Below are 27966 nucleotides of genomic sequence, written 5' to 3' on the forward strand. Positions count from 1 at the left end.
CAGATCCTGTGTCTGCATTTACAAACAAGGCTGTGACTGGCTACAGCTGATCAGTAGGTTCATGGGCAAAATCATTGGCCGAAACCTGCTGACAAGTCATCTGTAAGCCAATCACAGAACAGGTCAGCGGCATGTGCGCACATGCTCCCCCCAAACCAGGCAGAACCCTGCGATTTATGGGTAAAACGTGGTGCACATCCTCTGTGAGCAGGTCGGCAAAAGATTAAAGAATTTCGAGAATTAACAGAGCTTATATTGAAGGAACTCTAGAAAAAAATATATTAAGAATGGTTGAAAGAAAACAGACCTGCCATAATAGGAAATCACTGAGACGAACTTCACCAGATGTGCGGATAAGGAGATCAGGATCTGGAGAATGTGAGGTGTACAGACAATGGTCCAGAAGATTTTCAGTAACATCACTGAAAAGCATTAAAAAGAATATGAACTTAATTTTGCATGAGTCAACAAGTGTTTGTCCATCCTAGATTATGTTACATTTGTTACCATAGCAAGCTTTCACTAGGAACAATATGCTGTTTGAGTGTGCTAAATTTGCTCACACAAAGCAAAGCAGCAGGTTCCCATGAAAGTCAGCCCCTACAGCATGTTTTTTCCTTTGCTCCCAGGTTTAGAGATTACCATCCCAGTACTTCTTGGTATAGGGATCATGTGATTGTGCTGCTACCTGATGACTTGGTTAGTTCTGTCACATGGGAGTGGAAAAGGATCTTCAGATTTGTGTTAGCACTGACTAGGATAGACTTGGAGCTTACACAGAGCACCTTGTCTATGTTCCCGATTGTGGGGAAGAAAATGGAAGATTGTCAGCTGTTGTGGAGGCTGGCTTTAACCAGGTCCAAATGGCATAGGGACCTACAACACTGGGCCCATACACTAGTTTACATTCCCTTGTTCCCAACATATTTTCACATCTTTCCCACATATTTCACAGGTTCCCTCCCGGCATCGTCACCAGTGCCAATGTGGGCATTACTTACCCACTGAAGGCTCTTTGGAGGTGTCCCTCTCCCCTGGGTTTCCACGCCCCCTCAGCTCCCGGCAGAGATATATGACGGTTGCCGCCAATACAGTGCCACCCAGCACACTTTTTGTGCATACTGTGTAAAGTAGGAGGTTGGTATATTTCCCTCGTCTATACCCTCAATTCTTGACTCAATTAATTTATTATTTATCTTTTTCCCTTTTTTAGCCTAGGTTCACACTGCTGCGAAGTAAATCGCGGCCCGAAATCGCAAAAAGTAGTACAGGAACTACTTTTTGAAATCGCAGATGCGGCGTCGCACTGATTAGGACAGTGCCATTGCCAACAATTGCCGCCGATTTGAGATGCGATTTGACATGTCAAATCGTTCCAAATCGTACCCAGTGTGAACCAGGGCTCAAGAGTTTTGAACACACATTGGTCCTTATTTTTAATTATGTTTTCCAGATTATATGCATCTGCTCCCGATGAGGCGCCTAAATCGCCGAAACGCGTCGAGCCTACAGCCTTTTCAATCTGTAGGCTATCCTAGATGCTTTATGATATCATACATGCTGTGATGTAGCTATTTTAAGAATTGCCATTAAAGATATAAGTTATGTGGAGCCTGCTGGCCAAGATATTTGTACTTATTTTATTAAAATTGCTGTTTCATGTAATCTATTGTTCTACTTACGAGCCTCATTTAAAGTCCCGAACTTCCTCCATTTTATTATATATTAATTAGGGATGGAGACATTTATCTAGGATGTCTCATTTAAAGTCCCACTTCTCCCTTCCCCCCCCCCCCCCCCCCCCTTTATGATCATAAATACTATATTTCCAGAACATCTAAAGATAAACAGATATATGTTATTGAAAATCTTCTCCTTGACAGATACCTTGGGTCTAGTAGTCCCTCTTGGACCCCCCAGGCTGCCTCTCGGACTGCATTGCTGATCTCATGCCGGGATGTGTAAGCGAAGCAAACATTCAAAAAACACCTAAAGACCAAAAAATAAATAAATGTAATTTTTTTAGGGGAAAGACAAATACAAAAGTATGTTAGCCCAGTTTGAGAATATATATAACATAACTTTATATGAACAAATATGAACTGTGTATGCAGCCATAGCATATAAATATATATTTTACAAGACTGGTGAATAAAAAAAATGCATTCTCAGGATTGCTGCCATTATAGGAGCCATTTTGATAAAGGATAATCTGGGCTTTACAGCAATGAAGGGGTACTATGATTTTGTATGTATCTAAACATTTAGTAAATCAAGTCTTGGAATAATTTGTAAACCAAACCAAATTAAAGTAGGATGAGAATTCACTACTGCAAATCTGATTGATATTTTAAAAGAGAAGTATGTCTCTTTTGGCCATACTTTTCTTGTTGTTTACAGTGGTGTTCTTACTTGTGTTCTCCTGTGACCCAGAATACGCCGACAGGCCACTGTCGGCTGACATCATAGAGCCATTTCAGGCTCTGGAAGGATCCCCTCTCCACCATATTGTTATTATTACTACAGGATATAGCACACAGGACAAAAAAAGCTGCGCTGAGAAATAATGAACCGTGTGAATAATAAAAATAACCTCAATGATAGTATCATACAGTGAATAAAAAAAAAATACTGTGAATAGATACATAAAGAGCATAAATGCATAGCTGTGACAAGACAAGCGAAAAAGGCCTATGTGGTTAAAATAACTCATAAGTCCTTGGGTTAGTTAAAACCAAAAATAACGTTCCTTGAGAAAATGTGTCAACATTTTTTTCATCCACAGTGATATGTGATCCAAAACACCACGGAAAAAGTGAAACCAGTCAAGTACCTCCACCATAAGCTTGCACTGCCGCTTACCAGATGAGTATGATCCCTTATTACAGGAGATAAAAAAACGCCAATCTATAGCTAAGCAATTCCAAATGACCTCACACGCTGCACCTACCCTTCAGAAGCAGCGTAAGCCGATACGCATCACCCCAATGTTCTTAGAACACAGGATATCCTACTGCCCTTAGTGCTCACTAGCATTAGTATGGTGTTATTCTCTATTCAACCATGCCACCTATCCTGGTACAGCTCAGTTTCCAATCTGACTCACCCCCAATGCAGTATTTGTTTCCCATAATTTTGGGCATTTAAATTGTTCGACGTGTTGGGTGCTCCTACACTGGTGCCCGATTTGTAATATGTAAACATACCTATGTCCTTTAACCACTTAAGACCCGGACCATTACGCAGGTATTGGACCTGGCCAGTTTTTGCGATTCGGCACTGCGTCGCTTTAACTGACAATTGCGCGGTCGTGCGATGCGGCTCCCAAACAAAATTGGCGTCCTTTTTTTCCCACAAATAGAGCTTTCTTTTGGTGGTATTTGATCACCTCTGCGGTTTTTATTTTTTGCGCTATAAACAAAAATAGAGCGACAATTTTGAAAAAAAATCTATATTTTTTACTTTTTGCTATAATAAATATCCCCAAAAAAAGATATAAAAAAATATTTTTTTTTCTCAGTTTAGGCCAATACGTATTCTTGTACATATTTTTGGTAGAAAAAAAAAAATCGCAATAAGCGTTTATTGATTGGTATGCACAAAATGTATAGCGTTTACAAAATAGGGGATAGTTTTATTGCAATTTTTTTTTTTACTACTAATGGCGACGATCAGCGATTTTTTTCATGACTGCGGCATTATGGCAGATACATCGGACAATTTTGATAAATTTTTGGGACCATTGTCATTTTCACAGCAAAAAATGCTATAAAAATGCATTGTTTACTGTGAAAATGACAATTGCAGTTTGGGAGTTAACCATTGGGGGCGCTGAAGGGGTTAAGTGTGACTTCATATGTGTTTCTAACTGTAGGGGGGCGGCGCTGGACGTGTGACGTCATTGATCGCCTTTCCCTATATCAGGGAACAGACGATCAATGACAGCGCCACAGTGATCGTGCGCGCCCGCGACCCACGGCTGGGCACTTAAAGAGGACGTACAGGTACATGTTTGTGACCAGCCGTGCCATTCTGCCGACGTATTTGTGCAGAAGGCGGTCCTTAAGTGGTTAATGCAGTTTACTCTGCTGAGAAATGTGTAAACTTCTTTCCATTAGTTTCTATCTTATTTGCCACATTGTTGTCCGAAAAACAAACTGCTAAATTAGACCCCATACACACTATACAACTTTTGTTGTCCAATTTCCTTTAGATTCCTTTAGATTTACCAAAACATGTAGGGGCCTGCCTGATTGACCTTAAAAATGTTAACCATATTATATGGTCTTGGCTGCAGTCGGCTGCAATTCTAACCATAGGTGGCCTTTTTGGCACTGAAGAGTTCAGCAACTTTCAGTAAAAAATAAAATAAAAATTGAAGGAGCAGAGTAGAAAATTGTCAGTGGAACAGTGACTGCAGCCAATTAGCTGCAGTCACTGTTTTGGTATTCTGACAGCTAGGGTACTGGCTGTCATATTACAATAGCCAACAGAGTAGATTTGTACATCCACATGGATGAGGGAATAGAGTAATTTCTTTCATTCATTCATTCATTCCGCAGGGCTGAACAAGGGAACTCTAATGCCCTGTACACACGATCGGTTCGTCTGATGAAAACGGTCCGATAGACCGTTTTCATTGGACGAATCGATCGTGTGTGGGCCCCATCGGTTTTTTTCCCCCATCGGTGAAAAAAAATTGAACCGGTTTTACAATTTTCTGAAGGTTAAAAAAACAATAGAAAAAAAAAACGATCGTCTGTGGGAAAATCCATTGGTCAAAAATCCATGCATGCTCAGAATCAAGTCGACGCATGCTCGGAAGCATTGAACTTCATTTTTCTCTGCACGTCGTCGTGTTTTACGTCACCGCGTTCTGACACGATCGGATTTTTAACTGATGGTGTGTAGGCAAGACTGATGAAAGTCAGCTTCATCGGATATCTGATGAAAAAATCCATCAGTCCGTTTTCATCGGATGAACCGATCGTGTGTACGTGGCATAAGGGCTCATTCAGATGTGGTAAAAGCAGTCAGTTGAACACAGTTTTACACCCACCTAAGCAGAGAAATGCAGCTTCACAGAGCTGTACCCATGCCAGAGCCAACCTCCTTTGCTTCACCCAAAATTTAAAGGGCATGTTGCATTCAGCAGTCAATACCAGCATTAAAGGTCACCCATTCAAGTGAATATGGAGGGTTGATCAGCAACTTCTGCACCTCTGACAACCACATTCCCTGAACCTAGAGGTTCTCCAATTCACCTCCCCAGCCTAAGAGGCTGGCTTTTGTCATCAAGACCTTCCATGTCATTGGAAGAAAGGGTTTCCCTGCATCCAGCACCTGCATGGATATCCACCACTCCAGAGCTGCTCTTGTCTTGTCAGTTAGATGTATTGGCTATTCCAAGGACTTCCAACACTTGTCTGAAATCACCAGAATACTGAGCTGCAGAGTTCTGGAGTTTAACTGTGCATACGAGACCCCCTCGAAGGCGACTACCATCTTCCCCAGAATTCACACGCTTATTTAGATTGAGGGACCTTTCAGCAATCTTTAGACCCCTTTCACACTGATGGCATTTTGCAGGCGCTATAGTGTTAGAAATATCGTCTGCAATCTGCCCTTAAACAGCTGCTCCTCACAGGGCATCAGAAAAAGTCCTGCCAGCAGCTTCTTTGGAGCGCATTAGCAGCTGTGAACTCACCGCTGCTAATGCGCTCCTGCCCATTGAAATCAATGGGCAGTGCTGCTGTACCGCCGGCAATACGCCGCTGTAGCGGCATTAACCCTTTCTCGGCCGCTAGCAGAGGTTAAAAGTGCCCCTCTAGCGGCTGAAATGCGCCAGAAATCCGACGGTAAAATAGCGCGTTTTACCGCCGAGGCTATGGGCAGTACCAGTGTGAAAGGGGTCTTAGAGACTCCATCTGGGCTCAATGAGGCAGGCACTTCTCCTGCAGAAGCAGTATCCTTGCCTGAGACATATCCAGGATTAAGCCCAGGTATTCCAGATGCTGTGTCTGAACCAAGGCAAAGCTTCTGAAGGCTTAGGATGTAGGCACCCAACAGATTTGACTGATGACAGAAGGAGCCAATGGCTTCAACTGCCTCAGCAAAGCCTGTGAAAGTGGGGAAGGACACTACAGATGGGCAAGGGGGGTAAGGAGGCGATACTGTTATCAGTCAAGGTGTCATTCAAATAGAAAACAACCGGTTCAATAGCATGCAAACCCCATCTCTTGTCGATTTTTTTTTTTTTCAAATTGAGTACTGGTGAGCAAACGCCTTCTTCGGGGTGAGCCCAATCAGTATACATCACTTCCTGCAAGTGAGGGTGCACTGAAAATGACTTGAGAATTTCAGGGGAAAGAAGATACAGGTAACAGCAACTTAAGGTTAGTGCAACCATTTGCCAGGAAGCCTACTGTGGCCTTCTGTGTCTGAGACAACCCTGGATCTTGTGATTCCACCTAAGAGGACTCATCTACAGAGGATTCCTGAACGGCTTACACTTCATCCAGAAATGGCTGCAGAGATTTTATCCATTGACACAAAGGAAGAGGAGGTGCCCTGAAACAGTGCAGTTACCATATAAGGGCCAGGATTCAGAGCTAATCTGACCTATATGAGAAATATTGTTGGGTGAACTTTGGAGGAGGTTGATGAAGGAATCTGGAAGTCCATTGCCCCTCTCACCATCTCTCTGCCTGTGAGGAACCAAGGCTGGCTGAGAAATGATAGGCCTGTAATCGCAGGAAGCAGCCACTCAGCTGAGAGGACTGTAGGCCTATGTCAAAACACTAAATTGACAGCAAGGAATCCTATGGAATTAAAAAAAGAGACACAAAATGGCTGATCAGCCCACCCTCTTTTAAACACTGCCACAGTCTATATATCACACCACAATGAGAAAAAAAACATGTCCTAATGCCAAAAATTCCACGAACACAGAGGCACTTACCAGTCCATGCAATTGGGCCCAAACTTTGCCCATCACCTTGGGCATGCCCCGCAGGACCTTCAGAGACTTGACTTCCCTCCAAGAGGATCACTGCCCTGGACCTGAAGAGCACCCTGCCAGAGAGATCACTAAGTACACTGTATGTCAGAGGTCATTGCCTGCAGGATCCAGTGGCAAACAGCAACCATTACAGGCCACCCTCACTCTTGTATGCGGGGTCTGGGTACAGTTGCTCTTGGCCTGCTGGCTCTAGTGACTGATCCAGATAAGGACCACTTTTGCCTGTATAGGAGTCTTAGGAACAGGTCCAGAGACAAAGGAACAAATTCCCAAAAAGGATATAATTTTAGTAATGACTATGAACTTTCCTATGATGTATTGTTAGTAAAAATAAAATTATAAAAAATATGGGCACAAACAGGAAGCACAGCTGACATACAGCATCTCACAAAAGTGAATACACGCCTCACATTTTTGTAAATATTTTAATATATCTTTTCATGTGACAACACTGAAGAATTTGGACTTTGCTACAATGTAAAAGAGTGAGTGTGCAGCTTGTAAAACAGTGTAAATGTGCTGTCCCCTCAAAATAACAACACACCGCCATTAAAGCGGAGTTCTGCCCGCACCTTTAAAAAGTACACCCATAATTGAAAATGTCCAAATTGGGCCTAATTACCCATTCCCCCCACCCCCACCGCCATGTGACTCGTTATTGTTATAAGGTCTCAGGTGTGAATGGGGAGCAGGTGCGTTAAATTTAGTGTTATTGCTCTCACTCTCATATTGGTCACTGGAAGTTCAACTGAGCTGCAGCACTGTGGCCAAGACCATACAGCGTTTTAACAGGGCAGGTTCAACTCAGAACAGGCCTCACCATGGTTGGCCAAAGAAGTTGAGTGCACGTGCTCAGCGTCATATTCAGCGGATGTCTTTGAGAAATTGAAGTATGAGTGCTGCCCACATTTTGCAGAGGTTGAAGGGGTGGGGTGGCAGCCTATCAGTGCTCAGACCATACGCCGCACACTGCATCAAATTGGTCTGCATGGCTGTTGTCCCAGAAGGAAGCATCTTCTAAAAGATGATGCACAAGAAAGGCCGCAAACAGTTTGCTAAAGACAAGCAGACTAAGGACATGGATTACTTGAACCATGTCCTGTGGTCTGATGAGATCAAGATAAACGTATTCAGTTCAGATGGTGTCAAGCGTGTGTGGGGGCAACCAGGTGAGGAGTACAAAGACAAGTGTGTCATTGCCTACAGTCAAGCACAGTGGTGGGAGTGTCATGGTCTGGGGCTGCTTGAGTGCTGCCGGAACTGGGGAACTACAGTTCATTGAGGGAACCATGAATGCCAACATCTACTGTGACATACTGAAGCAGAGCATGATCCCCCTCCCTCTGGAGACTGGGCCACAGGGCAGTATTCCAACATAACGACCCCAAACACACCTCCAAGACGACCACTGCCTTCCTAAAGAAGCTGAGGGTAAAGGTGATGGACTGACCAAGCATGTCTCCAGACCTAAACCCTATTGAGCATCTGTGGGGCATCCTCAAATGGAAGGTTCGGTGAACGCAAGGTCTCCAACATCCTCTGGCTCCGTGATGTTATCATGGAAAACTGGATTGGAAGAGGACTCCAGTAGCAACCTGTGAAGCTCTGGTGCACTCCATGTCCAAGAGGGTTAAGGCAGTTCTGAAAAATAATGGTAGCCACACAAAATATTGACACTTTGGGCCCACGTTGGACATTTTCACTTAGGAGTGTACTCACTTTTGTTGCCAGCGGTTTAGACAATAATAAAGCGTGTTTCACCCAAAAGCAGAGCTTATCCCATTTCTCCCCCCCCCTCCAGTGCCACAATTGGCACCTTTCGGAGGGGGGGTGCGAGTACCTGTTTTTTACTTCCGGGAGTCTGAGCCATGGCGAATTGCGACAGCAGCTCAGAGGCCCCCCTCCACTTCTGCCAGACCAGTGAGAGAGTGCAGTGAGCTTCGTGCAATGCGCAGTAGGGACTCGGCTGTGAAGCCGAAAGGCTACACTGCCAGGTTCCTTTACCCGCAATGGAATGTATACATCAGCTGCGATGCCGACATTGCTGAACTCCAGGACAGGCAAGTGTCCTAATGTTAAAAGTCAGCAGCTACAATATGTGCAGCTGCTGACTTTACATTTTTAAAGGGGCGGGCGGAACTCCGCTTCAATGGTGGTGTGTTGAGTTATTTTGAGGGAACATCACACTGCATTCCTGCGCTCATGGGAAGGAAAAATGCAGTGTGGTGTTTTTTCTATTGTTTTTTGTAACGATTTTTTCCAGCAGCTCTGGGACAATTGTTTTCTTCATTGATTATGATTAATCTGTTCATGAGTTTATATTACCCCCACACCTATTAACCCATTTAGCGCTGGAGTGTTTGTTGCTGCTTTTTGAGTTATTTTGAGGGGATCGCAAATGTACACTGTTACACAAGCTGTACACTCACTACTTTACATTGTAGCAAAGTGTCGTTTCTTCAGTGTTGTCACATGAAAAGATATAATAAAATATTTACAAAAATGTGAGGGGTGTACTCACTTTTGTGAGATATTGTATGTGCAAATTGTATCTTACCTAGATAGTTAGACAAGTGTGGTAGGGGACGCCATGTTATCAATCAATATTGATCATATTCACAACTCCAACATGATACTCACTTAGAATAGTTCTTGGTTTCCAGGACAGCTTGAGAAATAAGTTTCTGGATGTCAAGTGGAAGCAAAGTCATGTCTCCGAGTACTCGAATGCAAACTTCATGCTTCTGAAGTTTATCTCTGTGCAAAGAAAGCCAGAATATAAATAGGCACACACAAATAGAAAAATACTTTGCATTTGAATATGTGCAGAGCATTCAAGGACATATTTCCCGTTGTAGTAGTGATGCGCAGTACATTTGAAGTTTTCTATTTCCTGTGTAAGCTGGCTATATACTAGTACAAATTCATTCAAAATGTTTTTGGTTTTAAGAATGTTTGTTTGCATTTCTAATCATTACTGGGGTCAAATGGATATTGTTTTTGAACATAATGTAGTGGTAAGAACATTCAAAGCCGTATAAAAAAAAAATGTCTCGAATGAAAAATCGAATGTTAAAAGGAAACAAAATTTTGGAGTACTTTTGAACATTCATCAAGTCATTGAATGTACTGAGAATTTACTACTAGTAGCCAAGAGCAATGGGCCAGATTCACAGAATAGATACGACGGCGTATCTCCTGATACACCGTCGTATCTCTTGTCGTATCTATGCGGCTGATTCATAGAATTAGTTCCGCATAGATAGCCCTAAGATCCGACAGGTGTAATTGACTTACACCGTCGGATCTTAGGATGCAGTACCTCGGCCGCCGCTGGGTGGAGTTTGCGTCGTTTTCCAGCGTCGGGTATGCAAATTAGCAGTTACGGCGATCCACGAAGGTTTTCGCGTTCGTTACATCGGCGCAAGTCTTTTTTTCCCGTCGCAAAGTTAAGTGTGCTTTTAACATGGTGTAAAATTACTCCACCATGTTAAACTATGGGCGTCGTTCCCGCGTCTATTTTGAATAAATTTTTTTCCCGCGTAAGTACGTTACGCACGTCGCGATTCACAAACACGTCGCGCCACCGTAATTTCGCGCAAAGCACGTCGGGAAAATTCTGAACGGAGCATGCGCAGAACGTCCGGCGCGGGAGCGAGCCTAATTTAAATGGTACACGCCCCATTTAAATTGGGTGGGCTTGCGCCGGACGTGTTTACGATACACCGCCGCAAGTTTACAGGTAAGTGCTTTGTGGATCAGGTACTTACACCGAAAACTTGCGGCGGTGTAACGTAAACGGGTTACGTTGCGCCGCCGCAATTGTACCTGAATCTGGCCCAATGTGTTCTTTAACTAGGCTTTAGATCACAAGGATTTTGAGATGAGGAGGCTATTAAATAATGTAATTTATTAGCCACTAATATATATATATATATATATATATATATATATATATATATATATATATATATATATATATATATATATATATATATATAAAAAAATTGAATTGGTGTTTTGAAGCCACTGCATTTCGGCAGCACAATTTCTTTCACCTTTTTTCTTTTTTTAGGCACAGTGGTAGACAGTCCGTTTCGCTCCGTGCTGGAGATCAATACCTGTCAGGCCTCACATTTCCTCACCTCTGGTCTTTGGCCTTCACTTCCTGAAACAGGCGCCTATCATCTTTCCCTGTGGAAAGCCTTGCAATTCCAGCACTACCTAGCTTCCCTACCAAAACCCGCTGCAGAGCCTTCCCCCCACTGGAATCAAATCTGTGACTCTAAACAGTTCAGTCCCTTTCTTCTACATATTCTCTGCTTTCCCAACCTTGGGAAGACTATAAGGACACTTTCACACTGCCAGCACGCCCGGGCGTCAGCAGTGCTTTTAACGACGGCCGCCCATGTTCGCCTTTAACCCCCGCTATCTGCCGAAAATGGGGTAAAAGCGCCCGCAAAGTGCCGCTTTGCCCGTTGATTTCAATGGGCAGGTGTGCTTTAGGAGTGGTGTATTCACCGCTCCTAAAGTGCTGCAAAGAAGCTGCTTGGAGAACTTTTTTTGATGTCCTGCCAGTGCAGCGCTTCAGTGTGAAAGCACTCAAATTCACACTGGGATTGCAGCTGAGGCTTTTTTCTAGCACTATTTTTAGCGCTAAAGCGCCTGAAAAAACACATTCAGTGTGAAAGGGGTCTAAAAGCACCTTACATCACCCACTGAAAAGACATCTTGCAACAGGACCTTACTGCTCCCCAAATTTATAAAAATAATACACTTCTTCCTGAAGTCCTCCATATCCACTAGATTCATTCTGGTATAAAACTGAAATTCTTCACAGAATTCTCCCTGAAGCATCTGACATCTGTTGGAGATGCAATAAGGCAACCAGCACATTACTACATATGTTCTGGTCCTGTCCTGCTCTAGCACCGAATGTCGGCTGTTTTTTATTGAACCAGCCGATGTCTCCCAACATTCGGCCCATGTGTACTAAGCATTAAAGTGTTTGACAAACAAAAAATAAAATTTACCTTAAAAAATAAATAAATTATAAATGCACATCTTTTTGCAGGTAAAAAAAAAATTGCATTTATATTTTTACTAGGAGCCTGGACAGCATTGCACTTGCAATCAACAGATCACATGTGCCATGCAGGACTCCTTAACAGTGTGTCTTTCTCCTCGTACCTTGTACGGACAGGCAAGAGACAATGAACTACCAGAGTGCTCAACGGTGCCCTGTAGTTCATTGAGAACTACAAGCCAATAAGAATGGGCTCGGGTGTGCTCAGATCAAACCCACCAGGAAGCCGGCAGTGCATACTGCCAATCATAGGCAGCGTGTGTATGTGCAGCTGCCGGTTGGGAAATGCCTCCCTGCCTATAATTGGCGGTGTGCAGTGATGGCTTCCTGGAGGGTTCGATCCGAACACACCCGAGCCCATCACTACTAGCCAACAGCCACAAAGTCTGTACTTGTGCTTTCCCATTCACAGAACTCCGTCAATGAATGATGCAGCCGGGTGAGCAGAGCCCCAAACGACCGTTTTTTTTTTTTTTTTTAGTGACAGCAAGCAGGGGGATCCCCCACTTGCTGTCACTAGATGCAGCAGATCCGGAAGGGCACCCTAAAAATGGGTGGAACATGAAACATGTTCCTAAAGGTGAGCTTATCCTCTAATGTGTTAATCAAGTCCATCCAAATTTGCTTGTGCATTTAAACATTATCCTCCCCCCTAGATTGACAATGCTGTTGTCCAAAAGGCTGATGCTACTCCATACAGAATGAGAACACCATAAGGGCCCCTTCACACGGGCTTCCCGATCGTGTCCACCTGTCAAATTTTCAGGTGGACCCAATTGGAAGCTCCATGCAGCTCTATGGCCATATTACTGTTGGTCTGTTTACACCCCCTACCTTTGAGTTCATCTTTGTCCAGAAAAGAAAACAAAAAAAAGTTTTCGTTTTTTTTTGGACCCAAACATGGCAGATTGGAGTTTGCTGGATGTAAATGGACACAAGACTGTTTACATGTGGCCACCCAATGCAATAGTAGATTTTCTTATCCAATCCTCTGTGCTGCTAGACTGGTCCCCAGTAGCTTCTTCTCACTTATGCTCTGGTGGTTTGTCCTCTGCTTGCTACTTTTTTTTTTAGCACAGCATCGACAATTCAAGAACTTTTTGAAGCTGAAAGCTTTAAAATACAATGTAGATAATGAGGCAGAAATAGAAAAATATGTGCAGTTTATTGGTTTAAATAACCTCCCCTAGGATTTCTGAATGTAATATTTTGTACCTAAATAGCAATTAAGTGTTGCTTAGATCTATACCCAAAACTATTTCCCATTTTTATCTATCTTCTGTACCACATAAAGATACAAAAAGTACCAATATAAACTTACACTATTCTGCAAACCTCAAACTTACCTTTCTTCCAAAAGACGGGTAAATTTTTGACGAGCTAGTTCCATCAAGCCTTCGACTTCCTCCTTTGAACGCTTAAAATTCTCAATGCTGAAAGCATAAACTGTCACTTCACAAATGCCGAGGTTTAAACACCAACGTAGTGTCTATGGACAGGGAGATAAATAGAAGATTTGTAATGATCATTTTTTAATACTAGATGATTCAAGCGCTCTAGAATACAATGCAAAACTCATAAGTAGTCAAATAAATCTGAGTTGTAATCAGATAGATCCTCTGCAACTAAAAAATGTAATGAAGCAGGATTTCTATGACAATAAAAGACATTTTGAGGATCAAATAGGTCATTAATTAAATACTAAAGTTTTAACCACTTAAGACCCGGACCTTTAGGCAGGTAAAGGACCTGGCCAGTTTTTGCGATTCGGCACTGCATCGCTTTAACTGACAATTGCGCGGTCGTGCGAAGTGGCTCCCAAACAAAATTGGTGTCCTTTTTTCCCCCACAAATAGAGCTTTTCTTTGGTGGTATTTGATCACCTCTGCGGTTTTTATTTTTTGCGCTATAAACAAAAATAGAGCGAAATTTTTTTTTTACTTTTTGCTATAAAAAATATCCCCCAAAAATATATATTAAAAAAAAGTTTTTTTCCTCAGTTTAGGCCGATACGTATTCTTCTACCCATTTAAAAAAAAAAAAAAAAACGCAATAATCGTTTATCGATTGGTTTGCGCAAAATTTATAGTGTTTACAAAATAGGGGATAGTTTTATTGCATTTTTAAAAAAAAAATATTTTTTACTACTAATGGCGGCGATCAGCGTTTTTTCCGTGACCACGACATTATGGCGAACACATCGGACAATTTTGACACATTTTTGGGACAAATGTCATTTTCACAACAAAACATGCATTAAAAATGCATTGTTTACTGGGAAAATGACAATTGCAGTTTGGGGGTTAACCACTAGGGGGTGCTGAAGGGGTTAAGTGTGACCTCATCTGTGTTTCTAACTGTAGGGGGGCAGGGCTGGACGTGTGACGTCATTGATCGTGTTTCCCTATATTAGGGAACAAATGATCAATGACAGCGCCACAGTAAAGAACGGGGAAGCTGTGTTTACACACAGCTCTCCCCGTTCTTCAGCTCCGGGGACCAATCACGGGACTCCAGCGGCGATCGGGTCCACGGGTCCCCGTCACGGAGCTTCAGACCGGGTCGCAGACACACGCGACCCACGGTTGGGCACTTAAAGAGGACATACAGGTACGTGCTTGTGCCCAGCCGTGCCATTCTGCCAACGTATATCTGCAGGAGGCGCTCCTTAAAGCGGTAGTTCACCCTCACCCACATGATTTTACCATCGAGACAGGCATTGTAGCGCGAGCTACAGTATGCCTGTCCCGATTTTTTTAACCCCGGACTCACCTTGTAAATCGTACATAGAAGATTTCGGCTCCCGCGGGGAATGGGCGTGCCTATGGAGAGGGAGGATGATTGACGGCCGGCCCTGGCACGTCACTCTCCCCGAAGACAGCCAGAGTAGGTCTCGGCTCTTCACGGCGCCTGCGCACAGGCTATGCGCAGGCGCCGTGAAGAGCCAAGCCTATTTCGGCTATTTCCGGAGAAGCGTGACGCGCCAGAGCCGGCCGTCAATCATCCTCCGTCTCCATAGGCACGCCCATTCCCCGGTATCTTCGATGTACGATTACAAGGTGAGTACGGGGGTAAAAAATTCGGGACAGGCATACTGTAGCTCGCGCTACAATGCCTGATGTTATGGTAAAAGAAAAAAAAAAATTTTTTTTTCGTTGATAGGGTGAACCCCCGCTTTAAGTGGTTAAAGTACTGTAGTATACAAGAAACTATTTAGACAATAAATGGATTGCGCTAACCTTAAAATGTAAACCAAAATTTATGAGCCACCTATTTTTATGAAGAAAACCCGTAAGGGCTTATCCTATTCAGTGAAAGCCAATAGACTTTAAATATGTGCTTATTATACAAAATTGTATATATATCCTAAAAATGCATTAATTAAACAAACAAACCCCTGTGCATATATGGGGTATACCGGGCAAAATATTCCCCTAAAGATACAAAGTGCAAGTGCTCACTAGCAAATCCCACCAGTTATACCGTGCCTGTGACAGCTCCTCAGGTAATTCCAATAAGTTTCTAAACATTATATTACAATATCAAAAAACTTGATATAAACTATTCAACATAACAGAAGAAAAGGAAGGGGATTTTGATATCAATTTTTTCCCCTTCATTCACATTTTTTATTTACATATTTATAAGTATTTTGATATTGCAATATAATGTTTAGAAATGTATTGGAATAAGCCGAGGAGCTGTCACAGGCACGCTATAACTGGTGGGATTTGCTAGTGAGCACTTGCACTTTGTCTCTTTAGGTGAATATTTTGCACGGTATACCCCATATATGCACAGGGGTTTGTTTGTTTAATTATTGCATTTTTAGGAGAATATATATATATATATATATATATATATATATATATATATATATATATATATATACACACACACACACACACATACATACATACATGCACATATATACACACACACACACACATGCACATATATACACATACACACACACACACACACACACACACACACACATTTGTGTATAATAAGCACATATTTAAAGTCTAGTGGCTTTCACTGAATAGGATAAGCCCATACAGGTTTCCTTCATAAAAATAGGTGGCTCATAAATTTGGTTTATATTTTAAGGTTAGCGCAATCCATTTATTGTCTAAATATTTTTTGGGCATTTCATCCAATGGTGATGTGCATTTTTGATTGCAGCAAACAAAATAATAATCTATCATATATATTCTTTTGCGCCGGTAACATCCATTTTCTTATACAAGAAACTACTATAACAAATTGATAAAGAAACCATCATAAAAACAATAAAATATAAATTAAATAATAATTGTTTGCATCTTTATAATTCTAAAGCCAGCCATAGACAGAGCAATTTTATTCCTGCAATGGGAAAGGAAAAATCGCTCCTGTGGAGCCATTGTGTTCTCTGGGGAAGGGAGAGGGGGGGTTGGAGGCACATAGGAGCTCAGCTTATCTGTAGCAAAATGTTGCTCGAATGCATCGCCTAGCACTTTAAGGGGGCACCTTTTTCCTAGACTTCTCACTGCACTCTAAATGAAACCTGAAGTGCTGCTGGTCATGTGACAGGGAGAAGACCCAGCAAGGATCAGAGAGGATGTGCACTGCCTGCACTGCTTACTCTTCATACTGTATTTAGGAAGGAGTAGTGTTGTCTCCCTAAGACATAACGTGTGTTAGGACTACAGAGCAGAGGGGGTCGCTTTCATGGGCAGGGCTGATTCCACTACCTGCAAAAACACTGCAGAATGCACAGGAACTTGCACTGGATTTCTGACAGGATCAACAAGTATCTTCTTGCACTTATTGACCATATACAACGAAATGCTTTCTATGGTATATTTTGTGTTTTTTTGCAATAAGATACAAACAATACAAGAAAAAAAAAACACAGTTATAAACAGTTACCTCTTAAAGTTACTATTTTTGCCCCACTCCATTGCCTGTTACATTAACCTCTCATGTAATGTAGGCATCAAAACATCCCCAGAGCAGCAATAGAAAATAAAGAAGCATTAAATTTCACCAAGAACAAAACACGACTATACCCCAGCAGCAGGGGGACGTTCTAAGTGGGACCCCACATAGGTAGAAGTTTACCATTAGTATATCATGTATTTAGAACACACAACCTCAGTAAGCGTATGAGCATATATTTAACTTAGAGAAATAGAGCAGTTAAATGCTCAAGGCTAAATCTCAGCTCAGTGTTGCGGTGTCCAAGGTTTCAAACCAAGGAGACCAGATCTTCTCAAATTTGGTTAATCATCACCTGCTGTTGTAGGCAGCCTTGATGCCCATTGGACAGGCTTCAATATTTGCTGCAGATGGGAAAGATTAGGATTGTTCCACAAGAGAGTATGAGTTGACCATTGATGAGGAAAAATACTTTAGGAAGGACTGGAGTTCTAGTCCATGCTCTAATGCTTGTTATCATGGTGCGGGAAAAGTAGTATGGTGTGCAGCAGACCCTATACAAAAGCAGCTGGAATGCCTCATAGGATGCCCAGAGCTGCAGTGAAAGCCCCAAGAACCACTGAGTTAATCAACAGTTTCCTTTTATTCAAAGTAGGGGAAGAGGGCTTGAGCCTTCCACTGCAGCACTATGACCTTCCTGGCATAGAACAGAGACCAAAGAGTGTCCTGAGTTGTTTTTAAACAGCCAGAAGGTCTATCAAGTCTAGAAAACACACCTTAGGAGCCAGGGGAATCTTAGTATTGGTGAGCTCAGAGATGTGCAGTATTTCAAGATCGTAGCCCAATAACCAGCAATCACCCCACAGGTTCAGAAAATATGAATGAAATCTGCAGATGTGGAAGAACATCTCCAGCACACATTGGGGCATCCAGGCGATATCTTTCCCACTCGTGGAGGTGTGAAATAGCAGCAGTGGACAATTTTAAATTGGATCCGTCTATCTTTACCCAAAAATCTGTTTGGAATGGATAACCCCAAGCATCATCTCAATCATCAGAGTCCAGAATCGTGACATCTTGTGACCATGTCTCTCTACATTTCTGTAAATCAGGATGTGTAGGATGTTGTAACGCCTTATAAATGTTTGAGTGAGGCTAAAGCCCTGTACACACGATCGGTTTGTCCGATGAAAACGGACCCATTTCATGGGACGAACCGATCGTGTGTGGGCCCCATCGTTTTTTTTTTTCCCCATCGGTGAAAAAAAAATATAGAACCTGTTTTACATTTTTCCTATGGTGAAAAAAAACGATCGTCTGTGGGGAAGTCCATCGGTCAAAAATCCACGCATGATCAGAATCAAGTCGACGCATGCTCGGAAGCATTGAACTTCATTTTTCTCAGCACGTCGTAGTGTTTTACGTCACCGCGTTGGACACGATCGGATTTCTAACTGATGGTGTGTAGACAAGACTGATGACTGATGAAAGTCAGCTTCAGCGGATATCCGATAAAAAAAATCCATCGGATTAGATTCCATCAGATATCCGATCAAGTGTACAGGGCTTTAGACATATACAAGTCAGATAGTAAAAGGGACTCAATTCTAGTAGTGGATAGACCAGATTTATTCAAATCGAATTGGGAACTACAGGCCTGGTGAAGTTGAATGTAGCATTGCCATGAACCTATGGCCCCGGTTAGCACGTGGAGGTTTGTAAACAGCCTTCATATTATAATGTCAGTGGTTTTCTGAGGAATTAATCCAGTTTGATCGAAATTCAACAAGGCCTCATTCATCAGGGACAGCTGGGATGCCAAGACCTCAGTTTCAATGGTATATTTAAAGTGGTTGTTAAGCCACTCTAACCTGTATACACCATCATCACTGCCTCCTATTGTAGTATCCCACTCTGTGGGATTTACAAAAATAAATGCTACAAATACCAAATTTCACAGCCGAGATTGCGATCACATGACTGGCCAGCTTTCACTTTTCCTCCTCTGAGAGATTCCTCTGTTGATGTCAGTCTGGAGGGGAGGAGAGAGCTGGCTGGCTGGTCATGTGATCGCAATCCCGGCTAAAGGGGTTGTAAAGGTAAATGTTTTTTTACCTTAATGTATTGTATTCGCTTGCGCTGCTGTCAATCACATCCAATGAATGAGCCAGGAAGACGGCCGAGAAGCCTGCTCGTTCACGTTCTCGTTCTGGGCCGAGAGATACAGTGAGCGGCTATGGCCGCCGGCTGTATCACGGGAGCGTGCCTGCAAGCACTCGGGGGGGAGCCGAGACAGCCACAGAGGGACCCCAGAAGACCAGGTTCGGGGCCACTCTGTGCAAAACGAGCTGCACAGTGGAGGCAAGTATAACATGTTTGTTATTTAAAAAAAATATATATATCTTTAGTGATCCTTTAAATTAGGCATTTACAGCATTTTTATTTATAAATTATTCACAGAGGGGGACACTGCAATAGGAGGCAGTGCTCATGGTGTATACAGGTTGGTGCTATGAGAGCATCAGGAGGGGGAGGGATGGCTCACACACAGATAGAGAGGGGAGGAGGACACAGGAGCAGATAGGGGAGCAGATAGCAGGCTGCTGATGACCGAGGCACATAAACTGACCACGGTGTCTGGTCTCAGCAGCCATTGTACACTGTGGTGAGTTTACAGAGGGGTGGGGAGAAACTGGCAGGATCAGCCAGGTTATTTAGGTGTTACAGGGGGCCAAATGACACAGGACAAGCACTGTGACATATAACATGCTTTAAATTAGCAGGTTCCATTTAAAAAAAAAAAAATGATTATAATTATTCCCTGTGGGAACCATTTTCTGTATTTGTTGCTGGACTTCAGTCCAATGCCCAGCATTTTAAAAAGTCGAGTGATACTGTTGGCAAATTGGCATTGGGAGGAAGAGGCTCTTTGATATTCGGGCACAGGGGCACCCCTGTTCAAATAGTTTTAGCATTTAATTATTACCATGACATTGGATGTCTTCTCTGACCACATGCCTCTAAAATATCAACAAAATATAAGGATATTAGGAAATATGTAACTTGCCAAAAATTAATGGCCAAATACATATCTAACCTCTGCAAGCTTTTCAAACCCCTGAGAATGGCCTTCTTGTCTCTCCACATGGCATTTTTGTGCATATCTGCGATTTCCATCCATTATAAATGCAACATGTTTAGGCATCGGACCAGCCTATTGGGAAAAAATAGAGAACAATACAAAGTTATATCCATTCTTATTACCCATTACAAATTAACAATACAATTATGCATTAACAACAAATGTAGTACACAAGCCAATCTATACTGACTGCTGTATTAAAGCAACACAAAATGACTAGTTGGTTTATGTATGTTTTATTTTTCATAGCATTCATGTATGGATATGCAATATACACTATATTACCAAAAGTATTGGGACACATGCCTTGACCATTAATGGCATCCCAGTCTTAGTCCGTAGGGTACAATATTACGTTGACCCATCCTTTGCAGCTTCAACTCTTCTGGGAAGGCTGTCTACGAGGTTTAGGAGTGTACCTATGGGAATGTTTGACCATTCTTCCAGCGCATTTGTGAGGCCAGGCACTGATGTTGGAAGAGAAGGCCTGGCTCACAGTTTCTGCTCTAATTCACCCCAAAGGAGTTCTACTGGGTTGAGGTCAGGGCTCTGTGCAGGCAAGTCAAGTTCCTCTACCCCAAACTCGCTTATCCATGTCTTTATGGACCTTGCTTTGTCCGCAGTTATGTTGAAACAGGAAGGGAGCATAACATTATCCAAAATGTCTTGGTATGCCGACGCCTTAAGAGTTCCCTTCACTGGAACTAAGGGGCCAAGCACAACCCCTGAAAAACAACCCCACACCATAATCCCCTCTCCACCAAATGATTTTGGACCAGTGCACAAAGCAAGGTCCACAAAGACATGAATAAGTGAGTTTGAAGTGGAGGAACTTGACTGGCCTTTACAAAGTCCTAAACTCAACATGATAGAACACCTTTGGGATGAATTTGAGTGGAGACTGTGAGCCAGGCCTTCTTGTCCAACATCAGTGCCTGACCTCACCAATGCGCTTCTGGAAGAATAGTCAAACATTCTCATAGACACACTCCTAAACCTTGTGGACAGCCTTCCCAGAAGAGTTTAAGCTGTTATAGCTGCAAAGGGTGGGCCAACTAAATAGTGAACCCCACGGAATAAGACTGTGCATGTAAAGGCAGGCGCCCCAATCCTTTTGGTAATATAGTATATATGCCAATAACCTCAGTTTTTCCATTTGTGTAGGTACTTTTGCATACATAGTTGTGAGTGTTGTTTATAGTTATTTGTAGAGTGTAACTTTAGACATGCTTTCCTACCTTTAAAATATTTGCACATAGCCTTTCAATCAAAGACAGCTCCTTGTCACGAATCCAAGACATGATGTTGCAATCCTTGAAGACAAAATATAGTAGTTAGTACACCTATAGAGACTTATGTCACAGCTGAAATTGTGCTCCAGGAATTTATCTACCTTTTTACCAAAGATCCTCCTAGTTTTACTCAAGAGTTTTAGGAGATTCAATTAGAAAACTAACTTAGGCCCCTTTCACACGGGGCGGATTAGTAATGATGCGCCCCGTGAACCTCCGCTTGCTCAGCTGGGATCGCTCCGTTGATCCCCGCTGAGCCGGCGGATGACAGGGCGGTCCCCGCACACTGTGCAGGGACCGCCCTGTCTTTTCACCGCTCTCCCCTATGGGGGGGATCGGATGAACACGAACCGTCTGTCCGTGTTCACCCGATCCGCCAGACGGATGGAAAAGTAGGTTTTTCCTCCGTCACACTTTGGCGGATCAGAGCGGGTCGGATGTCAGCGGGGCATGTCACCGCTGACATTCGTGGCTCCATAGAGGAGCACGGAGCGCCCGTTCAGGTCCGTCAAAAAAAAAAAAAAATGGCAAAAGAGCCCTTAGAGTGAATCTTGGATGAAACATTGGTAAACTGACCCCACTGTTTTAACCACTTGCTTACTGGGCACATATACCCCCCTCCTGCCCAGGTGAAATTTCAGCTTTCGGCACTGCATCGCTTTAACTAACAATTGCGCGGTCGTGCGACGTGGCTCCCAAACAAAATTGACGTCCTTTTTTCCCCACAAGTAGAGCTTTCTTTTGGTGGTATTTAATCGCCTGTGCGGTTTTTATTTTTTGCGCTATAAACAAAAAAGTGAGACAATTTTGAAAAAAATACAATATTTTTTACTTCTTGCTATAATAAATATCCCAATTTAAAAAAAAAATAACATTTTTTTTTCTCAGTTTAGGCCGATACGTATTCTTCTACATATTTTTGGTAAACAAAAAAAAAAAAATCGCAATAAGCGACTGGTTTGCGCAAAAGTTATAGCGCTTACAAAATAGGGGACAGAATTATTTTTTTTTAATTATTTTTTTTACTAGAAATGGCGGCGATCTGCGATTTTTAATGGACTGCGACGTTATGGCGGACACATCGGACACATTTTTGGCGCCATTCACATTTATACTGCGATCAGTGCTATAAATATGCACTAATTACAGTATAAATGTGACTGGCATTGAAGGGGTTAACACTAGGGGGTGAGGAAGGGGTTAAATGTATCCCTGCTTAGTGTTCTAACTGTAGGTGGAGGGGGGGTGACTGGGGGGGTGACCGATCTATGTCTCTATGTACAAGAGACACAGATCGGTCTCCTCTCCAGAGACAGCACCGCTGTCTCTGTGTAAAACGGCAATGAGAGATGATCTCATATGTTTACATATGAGATCCTCTCTCATTGGCCGCACAGATCGCCTCGCGAACGGCCACTCTGATTGGCCGTTCGCGGCGATCTGTAATTGGCTGTGTCCGAGGGACACGGCCAACACAGATTTTCCCCGCAGCGCGCTCTGGAGCGCGCGCGGGGAACGCCCAAAGGGGCGGCCGTCAATTGACGGCGGTTTGGCTTTTGGGATCCGCACTGTAGCCGTCTATTGACGGCAGGCGGATCCCAAGTGGTTAAAAATAAACAGGGCCATACATTTATTTCAGAATAATCTGGCAAGTAACCAGGTACCAGTATTATTTTATGAAACTGCTGAAGTATATATTTTCTTATAGTTAGCTCATTTCACAGTAAGTAAATATAAGCACATGGCCCTGAATTTACGAATTGATACAGGTGTCCGTTTATGAAAGTGCCGGGGGCATGCGCGCGCCTCCAATGACATAATACAGGTGGCTTCCAGGGTTCATTAGTCACAGGAAGGATCAGAGAATAGATGTTCGCACAGTTTCTCCTGCTTTTACCAGGGAAGCCATTTCCTGCCGTCCCAGGCTCCCCAGAGAAATTAGAGCGTATGGGTACCACTGGCAGCGGGCACCCCTTTAAGAGCCCCATAAAAGTAATTGGGCGGTTTAAAACTGTCCGATCACTTTTAATCGGAAATCCCTTCATTGACTCTTAAAGCTGGTACCAGCTGCTATGATCTTGATTCAATCACTTGTCTAACATATCATTTTTAAACATACCTTGGTAGACAAGTGGTTGAACTCATTTTCATTAAAAGTACAGCACTAGACTACTATAACCCATTCTTTGACAGCTCACGTGACTAGCAAATGGCCCCCACATATTAGGCTTAATTTCCACTGACGTTTTTACAGCCTCTTTTCTGAGCGTTTTTTACAGCTTAACCACTTACCCCCCGGACCATATTGCTGCCCAAAGACCAGAGTACTTTTTGCGATTCGGGACTGCGTCGCTTTAACAGACAATTGCGCGGTCGTGCGACGTGGCTCCCAAACAAAATTGGCGTCCTTTTTTTCCCACAAATAGAGCTTTCTTTTGGTGGTATTTGATCACCTCTGCGTTTTTTATTTTTTGCGCTATAAACAAAAATAGAACGACAATTTTGAAAAAAATGAATATTTTTTACTTTTTGCTGTAATAAATATCCCCCAAAAATATATAGAAAAACTTTTTTTTTCCTCAGTTTAGGCCGATACGTATTCTTCTACATATTTTTCGTAAAAAAAAAATCGCAATAAGCGTTTATTGATTGGTTTGCGCAAAAGTTATAGCGTTTACAAAATAGGGGGTATTTTTATGGCATTTTTATTAATATTTTTTTTACTAGTAATGGCGGCGATCAGCGATTTTTTTTTCGGTATTGTGACATTATGGCGGACACTTCGGACATTTTTGACACATTTTTGGGACCATTGGCATTTTTATAGCGATCAGTGCTATAAAAATGCATTAGATTACTATAAAAATGCCACTGGCAGTGAAGGGGTTAACACTAGGGGGCGGGGAAGGGGTTAAGTATGCCTGGGTGTGTTCTTACTGTGGGGGGGGGTGGCCTCACTAGGGGAAACACTGATTTTCTGTTCATACATTGTATGAACAGAAAATCAGCATTTCCCCTGCTGACAGGAACGAGAGCTGTGTGTTTACACACACAGCTCCCGTTCCCCGCTCTGTACCGAGCGATCGCGTGTGCCCGGCGGCGATCGCGCCCGCCGGGCACACGCACGGGAGTCGGGGGCGAGCGGGGGGCACGCGCGCGCGCCTCCGGCGGCGCCCGTGCGCCCCTAGTGGCGGCTAATAGGCAGGACGTCCATTTACGTGGTCTCGCCTAGGAGAGCCACCTTGTGGACGTATTTCGGCGGTGCAGCGACGGCAAGTGGTTAAAAACGCCTGTCCATGTTATTCTATGGCATCATGCCCACATAGGCGTTTTTGAGCTGCAAATGGCATAGGCGTTTTTGAGCTGTAAAAAAAACGCAGGACCAGGGCGTTCTGAAGCTCCAGAGTAGAGCTGTAAAAACGCCAGACGTTAAAAAACGCTCAAAAACGCTACCACGGCATTTTTAAAGCTCCAGCTCACACAAAAAAATATACTTTTATTTTTTTTACAAAATAAACATGGACAGGCGTTTTTAAGCTGTAAAAAAGGCTAACACAAGTGGCTGTAAAAACGCCAGTGAAAATGAAGCCTTAAAGTTCATAAAAGGGTCTTCACTTACCTCGAGTCCCAAGGCAAGATAAGCGGAAGGCACAACGCTAAGATTTATAAATGTGCAAGAGGTGTTTTTTGTTGTTTTTAAAGCAGTGGTAAGGCCACACCATTGCTTTATATATGGGTCGCAAAGTGGATCATACTACTTTTGCATGTAACAAAGACAGTCATAGTTCTGCGGCAGTGACCCAGAACTAGTAATTTAGGCGAGCACTGATTTACCTCTTATGTTTCTCATTTGCTTATCTGTTGCCGATCAACTACTCAGAAAACAAGGGGGATTATTTTACTGCTTTGGCAGTGGGGGTGACACGGCAGTTGCACTATGGAGCCTGAATCAGGCCCCTCATTCCTACAAATGCCGGAGTTAACCCTTAGCACCCCTTCCCCTGCCACATCTGTTGAGAGAAGTAAGGGGCTGCCATTACTGGCCTCCTAAAAATGCTTGCTGCCTGGCTGTGTCTCTTTTTTAAGTCAGTGTCCAGGAACAAGCAAGCTGAAAATGAATATGAGAATCACATCAGAATTGTTTTAGACTTGTCCCGCGTTAGTGGAAGAATACAAATGGGGCAGCCAAGCAATTAGAATTTCGGAAGGAATGCCCAGCCTTGGCAGCATTCACAATTATCCCGTGGCAGTTTTCCCTAATAACCACTGGCTCATCATAACAGCCAGGCAGCTGGCATTGCCAGCAATGGCATCCTACTTGAAATCTCTCCTCCCTATGTTTGACCATCAGTAAGAGGCTGAAGCACTATGATCTTTGGAGCCTACTTACAAGGCTGGACCTTGGAGAACTGTGATCATGTATGATGTCCACGTCCTAATGGCCTGTTCACACGATCCAAATATCGGACTAAAACGATCGTCCGAGGAACAATCGTAAGATTTTCGGATCGTGTGTACACTACTTTCGAGAGCCGATCACGACAGTTCATCCAATATTATTCGATCGGACAAGCTTGAAAATTTTCCTCATACGATGCCAGATCGTACGATTTTTGTTTAGTCAGTACATTTGTCATCCGAAAATACAAATACATTACAACACATGACATCACTTCCAAAAAAAAATTCTGTCGTACAAGATTTTTTCGTAACTTTAATAATCTATTCAGTTTCTACTTGAGACTATTAAGCGAAAAACGTTGTACGATATTTGGATTGTGTGTTAGGGGCATAAGGGACTATTCCTGTTTCTGCCTTAGTCCTTTCTTTCTTCTTGATCATCTCAGACAGGAGATTATATATATATATATATATATATATATATATATATATATATATATATATATAATAAACCCACACCTCTTTCTTAATAACTATCACGTCAAACATCTGCTACCTTCTGTCCCAATGCCACCCTGCACCATTACCGCTGAGACACACATAGGGGTTTTAAGGAACTGTCCTTAGTTGACTAAATGGTATCCCTTACCCGACCAGCATCACCTTTAGGTCCTGAAACACTTCCGCATTCGCCGGCAGCCTGCGGCGCACCGCTCTGACGTCAGTTGCTGTAGACGTTAATGACGTTAAAGACAAAACGTGAGCTGCTCGTGTTGTAGAATGAATGGGACCGCTAAGCGGGAGAGCTTTCTAGAGCTGCCTCTAGGGGGAGCTGTGCGGTGAGTTTCTAGTGGTACAGCTCATCTTTACATAAGGCTGTAATATGAACCGTTTATTCTGAAGGACGGTAGAGAATTACCTGCGAGAGAAGACGGGGAGGTGTGAACAGGAGTAGGGAGGGCTGAGTGAAAGGTGGGCGGTTTATCAAGCGAAGTGAGCAGAAACTTGTGATGGAGGACTGTGATATATACCAACTATAATATATATATATATATATATATATATATATATATATATATATATATACCCCAATATATATATATATATATATATATATATATATATATATATATATATATATACCCCAATAGATGGCCCCGAGGTGCAATATTCTGACTGACCCTCATTTGGAGGGACTGACCCCCTTTGGCAATTAAATCCGTTTCCCTCTTTTTCGTCTCCTGAACAATCAAATAAGATCACATGATCAAATCACCATGTACAGTATTTGAAATGCAACAGTGCCACCTGCAGGCAGTACACGGCAACACTGCTTCCCCTGTGTAAACAGTAACAAACCACCTAGGCCCCATTCACACTTGGCGATTCCCAATTGTGTGGTAATCCTTGTGTGCCATTCAAGTGGGAATACTGGAAGAAAAATTCCGTACAAGGCACGATGGTTCAATTTACGTATAGTGTGTACGCAACTTTTGACATAAATTTCAGACTTTCCAAACAAATTTTTTCTCATACGTGAACAGAACTAACGATTTTTGTTTAACAACTTGACGACCAGCCGCCGCAGTTGTAATGCGGCAGGTTATCATGGATGCGTGAACCGACATCAATGTATTTCAGCCGCTTTAAGAGCCATTGGAGGCGCGCGCATGCCCCCGGAGCGACGCTGGGGCTACGATGTCCGCAGGCCACCCGGGATCGCTCAACAGAGAGCCAGAATGGGGATCGGTCAATGTAAACAGATCTGCTGTTCCTAGTGATTAGGAACAGATATCTCTCCTCCTCCAGCCATTCAAATCCCCCCACAGTTACAAACACACTTAACCCCTTGATCGGCCCCCTAGTGTTAACCCCGTCCCTGCCAGTGACATTTATACAGTAATTTGTGCATTTTTATAACACTTTTTGCTGTATAAATGTCAATGGTCCCAAAAAAGTGTCTGATCTGTCCGTCGCAATGTAGCAGTCCCGCAAAAAAAAAAAAAAATTGCTGATCAGTGCCATTACTAGTAAAAATAATAATAATAAAAATGCCATAAAAATATCCCCTATTTTGTAGATGCTTTAACATTTATTC

At 42.9% G+C, this 27966-nt stretch overlaps 1 protein-coding gene across 2 annotated transcripts in view; it reads right to left on the reverse strand.

The window, feature by feature from the left end:
- Positions 1-26674, reverse strand: part of DHDDS (dehydrodolichyl diphosphate synthase subunit) — a 39462-nt gene extending 12788 nt beyond the window's left edge. Inside the window, exons 1-7 of one of the 2 annotated variants that reach the window (XM_040338013.1) lie at positions 26532-26674; positions 21414-21488; positions 20131-20247; positions 13454-13596; positions 9662-9778; positions 1888-1989; positions 308-422 (exon numbers count right to left, since the gene is read on the reverse strand). In XM_040338013.1, the coding sequence (XP_040193947.1) occupies positions 308-422; positions 1888-1989; positions 9662-9778; positions 13454-13596; positions 20131-20247; positions 21414-21476 (657 nt within the window). In that variant the 5' untranslated portion in view covers positions 21477-21488; positions 26532-26674. Of the gene's footprint in view, positions 1-307; positions 423-1887; positions 1990-9661; positions 9779-13453; positions 13597-20130; positions 20248-21413; positions 21489-26517 lie in introns of both variants that reach the window. The other variant, XM_040338012.1, reaches the window with a different exon arrangement.
- Between the last annotated feature and the right edge of the window lie 1292 nt (positions 26675-27966).

Source organism: Rana temporaria, chromosome 2 (assembly GCF_905171775.1).
Source record: "Rana temporaria chromosome 2, aRanTem1.1, whole genome shotgun sequence".
NCBI lineage: Eukaryota > Metazoa > Chordata > Amphibia > Anura > Ranidae > Rana > Rana temporaria.